Consider the following 16,260-nt stretch of genomic DNA (forward strand, 5'->3'; position numbering starts at 1 on the left):
CCAATTTGGAAGGAGCTGATGTTTCTGGGAACTAAGTCACACCCAGTTAAGAAAATTTTATGCCAAGAGCCCTATTTCCAAACACCTTTATTAGAATGTGAAAGTCAGATTGGAGGTTAGGAATAAACAGAACTTTTCCAAGAATCCAGGTACATTGCTTAGCACAGTGCGTTGCACCCCATAAATGTGGAACAAATGCTTTATCTACATGAAATAACTCCTATTAGCTACCCTGAAAAACATCATAAAGCCTGGGAATGTCAGCAGGATGCATCATTCCTGTGTGTATGTGCATGTGTAAAATGAGCTTGGCTGTAGGAGTTGACCAAGTGTCGCCTGGGGGGATCTGTGCACCCGCCTTTCGGGGCCACCCTGAGCCATACTCCAGGCAGAGCTGGGTGCTCGCTGGGTACAAGAGGATGATGTGTTTCCAGTCCGTTCTGAGGTGAAGGGCATTGGATTCACATCCATTGTTTGATTGGCTCGTGTAGGCTGTAGCTACAGGGACGTTCACACTAACACTGGGCGAAGTAGTTAATGGCAAGCATCTGAGGGCATTTCTGTCAGAGCCTCCTCACTCTTTTCTTTGTAGGGTTTGCCAGGGAAATCCGCTCTACTGATTTCTTCAGAAAATCATACGGTTTAAAGGTTGTCTGCTCTGCAGAGAGCTGATCATACTGATCACACCCGTCCATCATTCCTCAAGGCCCCTCATGGCTCTGGGTTTACCTTTTATTAATAAAGATTGTGCCATCTTGTTCCTCCTATCTCTGAGTAAGGGAAGCAGCTTCTAGCTGAGAATTCAGTAAAATGTTTGCCAGTCAGCTCGTTATCACAATAACCCCACAAGGTAGAAGGGCTGTAATTACCTCCATTTTATAGATAACAAAACTGAGAGGGAAGGAGGCTTAATAACTCATCCAAGTTCCTATAACTAGCAAGTATCTTGGGCAACATTTGAACTCAGGTCTTCCTGATTTCAAGTCCAGTGTCTCTATCCACTGAGGCTCCCAGTGGCCTCAGATGGACTTTCAGACTTGATAGGGGCTTTCATGTAACTTAGGTAAAGATTTCTGGCTGGCTCCCACTGTGAATCTGAGCCCAGAACATTTGGGTGATCACAGAAAGACCTGGTGGTGGCCATATCCCACAAATCACTGTTAGAACAGTCTTAGCTGCCTTCCAAATAATCACATTTTCCTTTTTCAAAAAGAAATTTCCCCCAAGTAACACAGAAGAATAACACCAGCCTAACAAAAACAACTTCTGAAAACCAAGATTTTCTAGTATTTGTGGGTCAACCCCATACACAGATCTAGACAGAAACATGGAGATCATCCCCTGGTCCTCACCTCTCTGAGGGACACCCAGGAGCCCTCAGAAGCACAGTGCTCCTCACAGGTGGTACCTCTTCATGACATGGACTCTATGTAAACCAGGACTGCCAGAGCGCCAGACAGGTGCTCCTGCCAACTTTTATTGGAGCTACAAGCCTGGAGCAAACCAGCAGCTTAGTTCACTTTTCTACACCTCTGCCCTTGAGCAAGAGTAATTAGAACCCTGAATAATCAGAAGCTTAGGAGTACAAGAATCCTGTTTGAGATCCTGTTTGAGCTCGGCCTGCTCCCATTCCCAAGGACATTTACTGGAATTTTAACCCAACAACTTTCAGAGGAAAAGAAGGCAAAGAAAATCTTCCATCCAAAGAGAAAGTGTGGAAGGCAAACTAAAGCATTTCACTTGCCTCGCTGACTATTTCCTCAGACTAGAAATAAACCTATTGGGAAAACTCCCCTAATCTTGCCATGTGTTGCCTTTTGAGCACACAGTAATGTATTATCCTGCACTAAACAATCTCATGACATCCATTCTACTGAATGAACCAAAGTGGTCTTTCTGGAAGTAGAAAACCATCTAAATTTCACAATGCACAAAAGGTCAAGGGCCCTCAATACATTTTAAAACCTTTTTCAGTGTACTTAGACACTTCCTGGCTGTGTGACCCTGGGCAAGTCACTTAACCTCCATCACCTAGCCCTTGCTGCTCTTCTGCCTTAGAACCACTACAGTATTGATCCTAAGATGGGAGGTAAAGGTTTAAAAAAAAAAAACATTTGGGCAATCCATCAATTAATCAGACTTGGAAGTCTGGATGTTACAGTCCAGAGGCATAAATCACTGATTATTTTAGAGCTGGGGCCTTACAAATAGCATCTGGTTCACAAAATACATTCCCTACAACAGCCATGGGTAATCATTGTTGTCTGGAATGGGGGAAAAATGGAGACTCATCCAAGTTGACCAGCTCATCAGATGATAGAATAAATCTGAGGAGTCAAAGTTGTACTTAGAACATTTAGCAAGGAATTTCCATTTGATCTTGGCAGTAGCCAGCCACTCGAGGTTCCCGAGAATGCCATCCTCTTACAGAGGAGGCAACACTGAGACCCAGCCTGATCTTCATTCTTGCCCTCTTTCTGCATCTCACCAAACTTTTTCACTGTGTAGGCAGCAAGTTCTGTACCTGCAATGCCTTTGCATTTGCTCTCAATATGTGCCCAAGCAGGGTAACTGATGAGAACGTAAACCTAGTTTTTTGACTTAATTGTTCTCAAGGGATTGCCTTGCCAAACATCGACTTGGCCTACTCTTAAAAGGGCCCAATCTGTCTCTGGGCCCCAGTTGTCTGTAGAGTCAGAGCACATCAAGCTCCATTGCAGGCTGCCAACACTCTGGGAGCTGTAGAAAATGAAGACAATCCCTGAACTGTCCATCTTAACAAACACTGATGAAATGCCTCCTTTGTAATAAAGAACTGGAGGAATTCCATGTGAACTGGAGCGACCTCCAAGAATGGATGAAGAGCCAAAAGAGCAAACCAGGAGAACATGGTACAGAGATGGATACATTGTAGCACAATTGAATGTAACTGACTTTGCTACTAGTAACAATGCAATGACCCAGGACAATCCTGAGGGACTTAAGAGAAAGAATGTATCCACATCCAGAGAAAGAACTGTGTGAGCAGAAATGCAGAAGAAAAACAACTGCTTGATCACATGGTTCAGTGGGGATATGATTGGGGATGTAGGCTCTAAACGATCACTCTAGTGCAAATATCAATAATATGGAACTAGGTCTTGATCAATGACATATGTAAAACATGCACCAGCTATAAGAGGGGGGTGGGAGGAAGGGAGGAAAAGAACATGAATCATGTAACCAGGGAAAAATATTCTAAATCAATTAAATAAAATTTTTCTAATAAAAAACTGCCTCCTTTGTGCAGGAATCTGAAATTTGGAGAAAGCATTTATTGTTTCCAGCTAAGCAAGTCTGCCCTCGAGGGGCTTACATTCTAACAGAGAAAGGTGGAGCTTGGAGGGGAGGGAGTAGAGACAGCCAAGAAGTGGCCTGGAGAAGTTCTCAGGAAAATACAGCTCAAGTTTTGTAGCGCAACCCAGGACAAGTCACAACCCATAGCTTTTACCACTCTTGCATTAGAAGCAATACACACTATTGATTCCAAGATGGAAGGCAAAGGTTAAAAAAAAATTTTTTTTCAGGCAAACCATTAACTAATCAGAGTTGAAAGTCTGGATGTTACCGTCCATAAGCACAAATCACCGATTATTTTAGAGCTTGGAGAGGCTCTGGGAGGATGACGGCTAACATATGGGCACCAAGGTGTGAGATAGTGTGAAAGTGAAGACAAAGGGATATAAATGATGAGAAGTACACAGAGAAACCTAAGAGTTCACCTAGGAAGTTCCAAGAAAAGAACTTAATAAGCCTCTAAGTGCTAGACAAATGTGGGATATCATTGGTAAAATGAGGTAAAATGAGATGAGGGAGTCTGTGAAATTTATATTTTAATATAACTAAGTTCCTTTGTATTCCTAGATATTTTATTTTAGCATTTAAAAACATTCTGAGAAGAACTTAGATGTTTCAGCAAATTTCCCAGGGGTTCATGGCACAAAAAATGGTTAACAGCTCCTGGACTAGATCTAGCCTTCTAAGTTTCCTTCTGGTTTGGGAACTATGAATCAATCTATCACATGAAGGAAGGGATATTGGGGATCCAAAATAGTCACTTCTCATCCATACAAGAGCAACAGGGTTTGAGAAAGGAAGTCAAGGATGTGGTACTCCCATGGTGTTGGCTCATAGGCCTGGGAAGCCTTTCCCACTTCCCTAGGGTTCTGGGTTCACAAACCCCAGAATCTCAGTTTATTCTAATGAACAGGCTTTAGTCAGTTGCTTCAATTAAGATCTTTCATAAAAAGCCAGGAATATGACTGAACACTGAACAAATCAGTTCATAACAGGAAAAAAGGGAACAAAGACCCTCCTGTGAACTGTCCTTATCCCACCTTTGATCACCTCCTAGATGGATAACCTTGGTTGGAGGAGCTATTAGGAACAAAAAAAAATTCAGGTAAGTCACTCCAATCCAAATGCTCCTTATCTGAAAACAACTCCATGACCACACAGGAGCACCACTTCCATGTCCAACATCAAGGGCATACTCCCATCCCACCTTGTTTCCTCCCCACACTGTGGTCTATCTCAGTGAAGAACCCAATTCAAACATCTGTTCAATACTACAGCTTTGTAGGACTGAAAGGAGCAGGATTAGTCATCGGGACAGGGGAAATGCATCCTCTTGCCTACGTGGGAGCTCAGAGTGGAGAAGGCGGTTCAGTTCTCTCTCTGGGGAAGCAAGCTAACTTAAGTTCATTAAGACTGACCTTGCCCTCTAGCAATCTCAGGAGGACCTCCCAGGGCTCTGTAAAAGGAACTTCATGTCCTAGTCTCAAAAGCTGATCACACCACCACCAAGTGAAAAAAAGGGCAGAAAATACCATCTTCTATTTCCACAAATATTAACACGTACACAATTTCCCTTTTCCTTCACTGAAAAGCCCTTCTTGTATTAGTATAATTCAGTTAGGGGAACCATCATCATCGACCCTTCCCAAAGGAGTCAAAGTTTACTACTGACCACCCATTTTCAAAAAGAATGTCTCAGCAGCACCTAGTATCACTGTCTAAACTAGTACCAAAGCATGAACAAGTTCTTGAACAGAGGTAGTTACATTGGGGTGTTGAAAGAATGTGGGGCTTAGAGCCAACTGGGCTCCAGGTCTAGCCCTGTCTCCTAGTAGTAGCAAATCCTTTTCTTTCTCTAAACTTCCTTCTGCTCTCTCATCTGTTCAAGGGGGTGATACCCTGCCACTGACTTCCTGACAATCAAGGTTCAGAGTTCAACATTTGCCACGTGTCTTGCAATAGAAATGCAAACAATTACTACTTTCCCAGCTCCCACAGTCCCAGACTAGAATTCCAAAAAGAAATAAAGCCATTTTTTCTACCCTCTCAACAGACATATGCTTCTGATTTTGCCTGTCTTATGAGAGCAACACTCAAAAATGTAAAGCTCTCCCCATTTTACAGTAGAGGAAACTGAGGCAAGCAGAGGTTTAAGGGTCTTGCTCAGCTGGTGGGTGTCTGAGGTCAGAAGTGAAACGAACACATAAACACATGTGGATTCATGTATCTTTTCTTTTAGATATGGCCAACATGGAAATTTGTTTTGCTTGATTATCCGTGATAACAGCAAGAAGAGTTCTTATTTTCAAGTTGAATAATAAGGAGTGGGACAGGAGCGGGCAGGAGAAAGATTTTTGCTGAGAAGGAAATTTAAAAAACACAACACTCAAGAAACCGCCCTTGAAAACTCCAAATCCCCCAACAAAACTGCTAAGAGCTGCCTGCCTGGTCTCACTCTGGGGCTGCTGCATTGCAAGTGACACAGGGAGCATTTAAAAGCGTCCAAATAGCAATGAAGTTCACCAAGACCCACTGCCAAACAGCTGCCACAAAAGGTGGAGGCGACCTCACAGCAACATTGGCTCTGGACATGGACAGGCACTTGCTGCAGTCTTGGCACTTCCAGCTACACTGGAGGACAGAAAGGTCCCTCGGGTTCCACCTCCTCATCCTGCTACTTCAAACCACACGTCGCCGGAGACAAGTCACTTGACTTCTGCATCCACATCTGTAAAATGAGACAACTGAACTGAACTCCCTACCAGGCCTAAAGAAACGAAAGATTTCTAGATTGGATGAAATGCTTAAGATACTTAAAAGGGAAGTGAAAGTAACTAAGATTAGACCTCTTCCTTTGGAAAGGAGGGCAAAGGCCCAAAGATGCCAAGAACAAAGCAAAAAGCGACCTGAAGAAATTTGGGTTATACTTTGAGGTGATTTTTGCTGGAGGCAGTCGAAAAGCATTTATTAAACTCCACTTGCCAAGCACCAGATGAACTAGAGGCACCCACTGGTTGCTTTGGTCATTCGGAGATAACGCCATCAATAGGCTGTCTGCTTTCCTGCCATTATTAACTAAATGACTGAATGCTGCTTTAATGTGATCAAAGGAACCTGGAGGCTGGTCTCTAGGACTTGTACCTAAACAGGCTCACAGAAAGCGACTGTAAAGAAATTGCCCAGTCTTAGGAGCACACACAGAAGACACTCAATAAACTACAGGTTACTTTTCTCAATCAATAGATTACTCGGCCCAACCGCACTGACCCAAGCAGATAATTCCTATGGACAGACAGTTCTTGGATAGCTGTCTCGGTAATTCATTGTCCGAGAGCGTGCTGATAAAGACAAAACAAGAGAGCCCAGAGAAGGCTGGCAGGCAGTCCAAGACATCCAATATTCCTGACCAAGATAAAAGCTGCTCCCTAAAACATGGTGGGGAACCCTTCCTCCCTTCTCTGAGCTACTGATCCACAGGAAGGAAGAATCTAGACTGCAGCTGGGAAACCAAGCAGTGCTCTTCACGGATCCCAAATGGCATCCTGACACAGAAGCCCCTAGCCTGCTCCTGAAGCTTGATGCCTGAAGATCACGGCACGCCATGCCTCAGAATAATAATATAGGATATAAAAATAAAAATGATAAAACTCCAAGTGTTATAAGGACCTTTCATAAGCAAAACAACTTTGCAAACACGCCCCCTAGCACTCAAGCCACACAAGAAGGGAGCCCACAACTGGCTGCGAAAGGCAGGCTGGTCACAAACAGACATGACTAGCAGTCAGAGGGGCACATTCACTGATGCCCCCAAGATTATGAAAACTACAGCAGATTAGGGTTATAACAGACCTAAAGATGGGAGAAAGCTCAATCAGAATCGTTTAACATATGAGGAAACTGAGGCCTAGGGAAATTAGGAAGTGGCTTGCCCAAAGTCACACAGATAATGAATATGAGTCAGACTTGAACCAGAGCCAGGAAAGACCCTTCCATCTACCACCATATCCCTCGATTTCAGCTCTATACTGCATACCTGGATGAACTACAGCATCCCACCTAGGAAAGAATTATTCCCGGGTCTTAGGTCCCAATGACGAGAGCAATAAACTAAGGCAAAGGCTAGAACTGGCAGCCTACTTTGCAGCCCTTTCATGACAGAGTTAAAGAATGGGACAAGCTGTAAGCTTATGGGTCCAGCTTTACCAATGACAACTATCCAACTGGCTGAAGAGCACAAGGACAAACCGATGAAGTCCTGGAATCTGCCACTGATGATGCTCAGCACAACTGAACTAGGAAAGCAGCCACAAAAGCCATTACTGTGGGATGCCCACGGAGAATACTCACACAGCCTAGCCTCACGGCTGCCCACGATGCTCCACGCACAGTCAGATGCTGTTATAGCAGATAAAGGTGGGACAAACACAGAGAGAAACGAAGTCTTGTATTAGTCTTTCCGATTAGAATTAAAATAGGTGGTAATATGACACCATTTCCAAACAAGGAGGTCATACTTTGCATTACAGGAAGGCATATTCCTTTTGCAGCAACCTATTCCTACAATAAAGTTTCTTCCATACTTTTGAGAAACCTTCTATGACTTTGCCCCTTCGGGCCCTTTTATCCTTTAGGTGCCGCTCTACCAAAGGAAGGGTGCTGAAAATAAAACAAGCCAATCAACTATGCCATCCAATAGCATCAATGGCAAGAGGTCCAGTGGGACAACGGTGAAGCCTCCATGTAAGCTGCCCTCACTGTCCATGTGGGATATGATTTTGAATGAGGTTTTGAGAATTCCTGCAAAGCAGATGGGGTTCAAGTCTCATCTGTCAGGGTTGAACTTCATACAGCACAAAATAGAATATAGTTCCAGTTTAGCAGCAAAACTGACTCTGAATTGTTAATTCTACAAAGCTCATCCCGTTCAGTACCTTGACTGCTATCAACTAGTCAATAATTCTTGTACAGAGGAAGGGTTGTCAACAAGTACGTGAATGCTTCACGAGCATAATTCCTTTTTACCTCCAGATCCAAAGGCAAGCTCGGACCAGCGTAACCTACCAGCCCTCTGGGATCTACCGACAATTTACACGTTAATAAGGGCACCCATAGATGTCTCACAGAAACGCAAGCGTTCCTCTCAGGGTAAAGGTACACTCACACTTGGGAAATTAATGTTTTCCAAAAACAACGCTTTTATTTTTCTTGGCTAAAATTTGTGTTAAACACACTGAAGAAATAAAAAAATGTGCCCCCCCCACCCCAAGGCAGAACGCGCTTACTTAAGGAGAAACAAGTGTTAATGACTATTCTTTCACGCTATAATCTTTCACTTGAAAACTTACCCCAAAACTTCAACTAAATTTCCCCAGAAAAAAATCAAAACCCAAACAGTGATAGGTAAAAAGCCAAAAAATTCTGTGCTTCACTATTCTTTTCTGCCAGACAACAGGCACACTGAACTCAAAAGAATACATACTTCTACTATCTTCTTATTGAGACTTTTCCATCTCAAAAAGTTTCACCCAAGACTCTGTATGCATTTTGGCACTAACTGGGTTATTTTAGAGTTTGCTAAGTGGGAAAACCCTTTACATTCCAGAAGATGGGAAAACCTGAGAACTGACTGAAAAGAACAAAGGCTTTCATGGATTTGAATGGAGGAACACCCATTGGTTACTATTAATCCGATCAATGAGGTATTCCAGGAAGCTGGGCATCCCAACAATGAGCAGCACGTGGACGCAAAATCAGACAAGAGTGAACGTCTACACAACCATTATCAAGCACGAAACTAGTCACAGCCCTTGAAGTGGCATCAATATACAAAAATGTGTTGTGACATATTCCATGAATTTGTGGGAGGCATTTCCAATACTTCACCCAACAACTGAGGTTTAACACACTTCTGGGACCACATGCCAAGCTCAACACTGCAAAGGTTGTCAATGAGATTCATGCCCCACCTTGGGTTGGTACATAAGCTTTAAGATTACCACCTGATGATCTTGAGACCCTGGGGTTAATTTCCAGGTACAAATGATGACACAACTACTGGAGTATGCACAGAATACACAAAGAATGGCTAGCTATTTCTCCCACAGCAGAAGACATAACAGTATTCAAAAGAAGGCAGGAGAATATGAAGAACATAGGAGGGGAACAATTCCCAGGTAAGTGCACCATTTGTCATTCTGGAGCCTGTGGTCTTGACCCAACACACTTTCTTAATCTGCCAAATGCATCGGGAGGAATATTCCCATCTCTGAAGAGGAAGTATTAATGTTCCATAAACAGTACAGGCATTGGCTATTCCATGATTCACTGCTATATTCCACAGAAGAATCCACAAAAGAAGAAAGTAGAGACAAGGCAGATTCTGTTGTTAAAATCTTCAAGGGTTTGAGTTTAGTGTTTCAGAATATAATCCCACCATTCATTAGGGGTAAAAGTCCCACCTAAATAAAACAAAAATAAACTTTCTTCAATGATTTTGATCTCAAATGAACCCTCTTCGACCCATATCATCAACCAGAGGAAGACAAATCAACTTCAGTGGGAATTCAGAGTGATGCTTCAGAAATCAAAGAGCTTTTAAGAAGCTTATCAGTTATTTATTCAGATAAAAACATAAAGCACTAAGTGGAGACTTCTCCCCACTCTCCTTACCCACCCCCAAATATACATGAAAGACAAAGAATGGATAGGAAAAAGGAAGGAAATGAAGGCGTTTGTTCTGTGTAGACTTCAGTAGGGTGCTGTGGAGCCACTTCAGTGTGACATATGGCACTACAGTCCACTGAGTCCACTTCATTTGCCAATAGGAAACGGAATATTCAGGCATTCATTTCCTAAGGATTTATTCCCCTTTACTTGCTAAGGATAGAAGCAGAAATCAAAGAGTGGCAAAACCTGGGCACTTAGTATTTTTGCAGATACTGATTTATCTTTTACTAAGGAATAAAGTGTGGCAAAAAGGATTTTTTTCTCCTGGAAGACCACATGACACTCCTATTCCCTGTATGCATGATTAACAGATGGCCCCTCAAGATCCCTCCCCCATTCCTTAAACATTTCCTTAAGAAGTAACAACACTTGGAGGGAAAATGGCAGCTCTTTTGTACTGAAATGGGGCTGGATACCGAGCAGCTTAAGAACTAAGATAGTTTTCATTTGTAGAGTAGTGGAGATTAGAATGATATAACTACAAACCCAATGGCAAAAGAAAAACAAACGGGCCATTTTGGGTGAGGGGCTGGAGAATATCCAACACTGGCCTAACTACAGGATAACCACTCCAATGATTTGCCATTGGTTTCTAAGATCATCGCAGCACCGGATAGCCAGACTAATTGTTCGGTTAAAAAGGATATCAAACCAATGCCAGCATAGATAACATTTAAGAAAGCCAGGAAACCACCAGAGGAATTACCGTTTGTTGGCCATGACTTACTACAAGTGGGTAGGTTACAGAACTTATTCCTCCCTCCCAAGCTGTCACCTCCTCCTCCTCACGCCTTCCCACACAACTGAGGCTTGAGATGGGCCCATAGTAGGACTCCTCTTCATAGAGACACCAATATTCTTGCCTGTCAAAGGACAGTTGTATTACTGGTTTGATGGCAAAAGCAAGTTTCTTTCTTAATGTCTTCTCCCTCATAGAAAAACAGACTGCTGGACCCCCGTTGTCTTATGCTGAGGCAGGATTGAGCCCAACAGTACTATTTAAGAGATGGACACACCTTAAGTTTTATATCTTCCTAGAAGCGGCAGCAATCACTTAGAGAATTTACTCTTCCTATCTATGACCTTAGTGGCACGCTAACTCTCCAGGGGCAGAAATCACGCTCTCTTGCTGTCTTGTTTTAAATACACTGTTCACAGTTTGGTTGTGTGTGTGTGTGTTTAGTGGTCTGAAATAGCCAATTGTAAGACTTCCCCCCGAGAAACCTTGATATAATAAAATTCAGTCAGTCTAATTCCCACCCCCCAGGGTAGCCCTTAAAAATAATGGAGTAGGAGAGGGACAGAGCTTATAGGAGACAACGACAGACAATTCTGTGCCTAAAGCAAGAGCAGCATCAATCTGTGGGAGAGTGCACTCCAGGTCCCACATGCTGGGCCTCAACCTTCTGCTTGAGGGACGTCTGGCAGAAAGAAGGGTGACTTTGCTCCTGCTGCCTAACTAAAACGAGGAATTTATATCCGAAGCAAACCAAAGCAAAGAGCGTTAGGAGTTGGACATGAGCTCAGCTGCTCCAGAGGGCCCAGCCACGGAGGAGGCGGGAGAACGTCTCCAGGCTCCCCACACAGCACAGTCTGGCTCTGCTCCTCCCACACGAGTGACCTTTCCACACCGAGGCACCAGTAACTCCACTTCCTGAAAGTGTTTTGTGCTGAGAATCCTGACTCCAAGCATTAAGGCTTCCATGAAAACATATTCCTGATCCAAGGACAGAATGCAGACGATGCGCCCTCTGCTCTGAGGCTGCACGCACGCCAGGATGGATGGAACACTGGGATGTCATCAAGCGCCTTTGAAAACCGGTGAGCCGGGCTCTCAGAGGGGCTTCCCTCCCCACCCCCCACCCCCCACGCAACACAGGTCGGGCAAGTCCGTTTCCTAGCCTTTTCAAAGGGACAAAATTTCAAAGTCTTCATCTTCTGAATCAAAGAATCTTTCCAGTCTCTCTACGTCAGAAGAATCTGGGAGGGGGAGAAAATAAACCATGTCAAGTCCATGAAGTGTGGACTGGGCAAGGATGAGGTGTGAGAGCAGGAGGGGAAGAGTCCTATTGAAACAAGTGAGGGGCAGCCAGGTGGCACAATGGATAGGATGCCTCCTGGAGATGGGAGATCCTGGGTTCAAATAGGGCCTTAAGACACTTTCTAGCTGTGAGATCACGAGTAAGTCACTTAATTCCCATTGTGTAGCCCTTACTGTCCTTCTGCCTTGGAACCCAAGATATAAATTCTAAGAAAGAAGGTATGGGCTAAAAAAAAAAAATCAGGGGCCACAGCACAGACTATGAGTCTATAGGAGGGCTTATAAAACAAAACAAAAAACCCACATTTCTGTCACACACAAAAAACACTAGCAATCTACAACTTTCTTCACTATTCATATAAATGAAGACAAAAGAAAGAAAAAACAAGGCTACTGTTCATTAATTACTCCAGACCAAAACCATAAGGAATAGTCAAAAGAAAAAATGTGCAAGGAGAAATCTAGGATGAAATGTGGACCTAATTTACTATAAACTTAAAATTATTCAATGGTCTCTTTTCCCAGGGAGCAGGAGGGTCAGCAATTAACCAGGCAAAAGGGAGAAAGTCAGGCCCTATGACTGGCCCAGGGCTCCCACACTGTCTGTTACGGGACCAGGGACATTACCTAGTGAGAGATTCAGAACGTCCGGGCAAGAGAAGTGGGATGGCTGATGTTCGACCAGCTCAAACATCGGCAGGGCTCCTGGGATCCGGGACAACTGCAAAGAAAACCACACATAGAAGCTTCAGGACAAATCTGGTGAATGCCCGTCTACAAGGGGTAATAGTAAGAAACCAAAGGTTGGACATTGAGAGGAAGAAGCATCCAAGAGAGTTTCCCACTAGAGAATTTCAGTATTCTTTTCCCTAAGGAGAATCTCTTGTCAGATCTTTTCAGGTGTTTATAACATTAGTAACTAACTTTGTCCCTTCAAGAATATCACACACCTAAAACTCAAGGCACAGAAGGAATAGAAAAATAGAACCCAAATCTGGACCAGATTTAGTGATCTTCATCATCTCTATATCAACAGAAGAGTCAAAGCCATCTTCAAATTCCCTTTAAAATATAATGGCGACTAGCTGTTCTTAGTATTACTTGTTTCTTAGAAATAGATTTTGAGACTATGTAAAGACTGAAGAGAAGACAGACAAACCTTTTTGACTTGTTGGCACCAGTCATTGAAATCTTCCTCAGACTTGCAGAAAAAACCCTAGAATAGAAATCTACTTTAAGTGGAAATGTGGAGACACAAACCAAGATGGACTTTGCAAAATAAAAATGGCTGGCATTTAAATTCTCAGATTCTGTGGCTAAACTGGCCAAAGCTGTCACGGAAAAGTCTTGCCAGGCCTCTTCTCCACTCTTCCTTCTTACAACCTTCTTACCCCCTTCCCAATTCTGTTTTGATTGCGCTGTGTTCACTGAAATGCTTTAAGGAAAAAAGTCACTAAAATACAAAAGCCAAACTAAGAGGGAGAGTTTAGTAACCTTTTTAGATTAGGTTTTTCAGCTCTACTAACAAAATCAAGATCTTAAACCTCTACAAATATTTTAGTTAATACATGCAGTGCAAAGAGTCCCAAAACAGAAAACTTAACACCTACCTATCCCCAAAATCAAGGAAAATTTAAATTCAGAAAAAAATATTACTTCAAAAGATACTAAAAATATTAATAAAAACTAAACTAGGGAGCAAAGAGGTGGCTCCTTGGATTGAGAACAAAGCCCAGAGGTAGGAGATCCTGGGCTGCTCCAACCTGGCCTCAGGCACTTCCTAGCAATGTGACCCTGGACAAGTCACTTAACCCCCATTGCCTAGCATTTACAGCTCATCGGTCTTGGAAGCAATACACAATATTGATTCTAAGCAGGAAGACAAGGGTTCAAAAGTAAAGCCCAGTGGTGCTTAACACAATGCTTGGCACACAGTTAATGTTTAATAAATTATAAGTGGACAGTTTTCTAATATTCTAGAACAAATACTGCAGTTAAATGATGAAATATTTAAACTATTCCTCCAGCCATTTATCTAGCCCACCTTGAATAACAAACACATGCCTGACTTGGCCCAAGGCAGGGATCTAAACACCTCCTGGAGTTCTTGGTCCTCCAAAAGGAGAGCCTGGCCTCCAAGACAATTTCAGCATTCCAAGGACCCAAGGAGGGGGAACTTCTGTTCTGGAGCAGCTCCTTATGAACAGCAAAGCGAGAGGTGATAGCAAAAAGCCCTCTAAATTCAGCGGCATCCTAAGGCTCCACAAAAAGAGGCACTGGAGAAAAGCCCTCTCCGGAGGAGGAGGGAGGTGGGACTGTCATGGGGAAGGGGGAGCTGGTCTCGTTTTGCTTGGCCCCCAAAAGCAAGGCAGAAGACAGACAGCTCCAGGAAAGCAGAATTGGGGCGGAAGGGAATCCGTCCTGAGCAGAGCTAAGCAGGAGCCGGTGGGCTGCCCCAAGAGAAAGGGGCTCCCTCACCCTCCACATGGGGGGACAACGAAGAGGATTCTTGCTCAGACAGCTTCTGAGGCCTCTTCCAAACAGACAGCGTCAACGATAAGCAGGCTCCCCCACTACCGACTGCAGCACCGGAGGCTGTGAATGTTATGACGGCCCTTTGCGTTCCCCCAGCATGTCTCCCGTCTTCGATCACGGCCGCTTTCATCAAACGCGGCTCCCCTCCGTGCCCGGACCCGGCCTCCCTGCTCAGCAGCTGGTGCGTTCTCCCTCCAAGGCTCCGTGCCACAGCCTCCATGAGCCCATTACAACAGAGGCTCTGTCAAGGCAGGGGCTGCTCTGCTTTGGAGCAGCCAGAGGTGGGGAGTGTGTGCGGCCTCTAGTGTTTCAGCTCCTCCATGAGGCCTCTCCTGAGCCACCTCTCCTCACCAAGGAGCTCCTATTAGCTTTGTCCATCTTTTGTGTGAACCTAGGGATAAACACGCTGCCTCTCCCCCAGAACAGAAGCTCCTTCAGGGCAAAGCCTTTCATTTTTGTTTGGCGAGTCCAGTGCCTGGCCTTTGGCAGCGGTGCGGTGGGGATTCGGCTCCCCTCTCAGCAGCAGTGACCCTGGGCAGGTCGCTGAGAAGCCCTGAGGAGACTTGGGGGCTCCCCCAGCACACAGGCAGTGCCACACAGCTCACAGATCTCTCATACACACCAGCACCACCATGCTGGAGGGACAAAATCGTAGGCAGCTCCTTCCCTAGTCACTGAACTGCCAAGGCTTGGAAGCCGACACTTCAGTCAGGGCTGCAGCTCTCAATGCCCTTCCTCCAGCTCATGGAAGCCTCCAGAGATGCCCTCTGGGATGCTCAAAACGTTGGCGTGTCCCCGGAGAGAATGAAGAGGCCTCGGGAGGGGGGCAGCATTTCCAGGCTGGCAGGATCTGCTCGGAGCCCTTTGGACCTCGCATCCGCCCCACGCGGGGCCCTTCGGCCGTGGCCTAAAGGTGTCCAGGGAGGGAGGACTCACTCGCTGCCAAGACAGCTCATTGCACTCTGGGGGAGATCTCGTGGCTGGGAAGTTTTTCCTGACATCAAGCCTTAACTGGCCTCGGTCACCTCGGCCCACCGCCCCTCGGTCTGCCTGAACTGATGAGGGCCTACACTGGGACGCCCTCCAAGAGGATAAAAAGCCTCCCTTGACAAGACCCAGGACCTGGGGTAGCCCCGGAGCACGGGAGGAGCACGTCTAGCTGGGTGGCCTGGCCCCTGCCGCTCTTGTGCCTGAGACGAAGGCAGAAGCAGGCTTTTAGTTCAGGACCGGGCTATTGCAGGCGTCTACACTGCCTGAGAACTAAAACACGGGGGCTGCCAACGCCAAGAGCTTTCCTTGCCATCTCTCGGGAAAATGGCGGTAGCGAGCAGGGTTAAGAAAAACACATTTTCTAACAGAGGCGACTAGAATCGTCTAAGAAGGAAGCCGAACAAAGCAAAACTGAAGGCAAGACCGAGCAAAGAGCACATGAGATCAGGCCCCCTCAGGCCCCCTCAGGCCTCCGCACGACTTAAGGCACAAGAATTTCCGAATAAGTGAGTGGAGAGTAACAAGGCTCAGGCTGGGGCTCCCGAGCATCCCCACATGCCCAGAAGGCAGCCCCGCTAGTGGTGAGAGCCCTGGCCCCCCACCCCGGCCCAGACGAGGCGGCCAGGAGGGCG

At 45.1% G+C, this 16,260-nt stretch overlaps 1 protein-coding gene across 4 annotated transcripts in view; it reads right to left on the reverse strand.

Annotated features, from left to right (window-relative positions):
- Positions 1-69: 69 nt before the first annotated feature.
- The window catches only part of ATG4B (autophagy related 4B cysteine peptidase), a 44,116-nt gene continuing 27,925 nt past the window's right edge, over positions 70-16,260 (reverse strand). For 3 of the 4 annotated variants that reach the window (XM_056807320.1, XM_007502437.3, XM_056807321.1), the window contains 3 exons: positions 13,263-13,319; positions 12,731-12,824; positions 70-12,042 (listed from right to left, as the gene is read on the reverse strand). In XM_056807320.1, coding sequence (XP_056663298.1) covers positions 11,969-12,042; positions 12,731-12,824; positions 13,263-13,319 — 225 coding nt within the window. In that variant the 3' untranslated portion in view covers positions 70-11,968. The remainder of the gene's footprint in view (positions 12,043-12,730; positions 12,825-13,262; positions 13,320-16,260) is intronic. The other variant, XM_016425340.2, reaches the window with a different exon arrangement.

The sequence above is a fragment of the Monodelphis domestica genome, chromosome 8 (genome assembly GCF_027887165.1).
Source record: "Monodelphis domestica isolate mMonDom1 chromosome 8, mMonDom1.pri, whole genome shotgun sequence".
In the NCBI taxonomy this organism is placed as follows: domain Eukaryota; kingdom Metazoa; phylum Chordata; class Mammalia; order Didelphimorphia; family Didelphidae; genus Monodelphis; species Monodelphis domestica.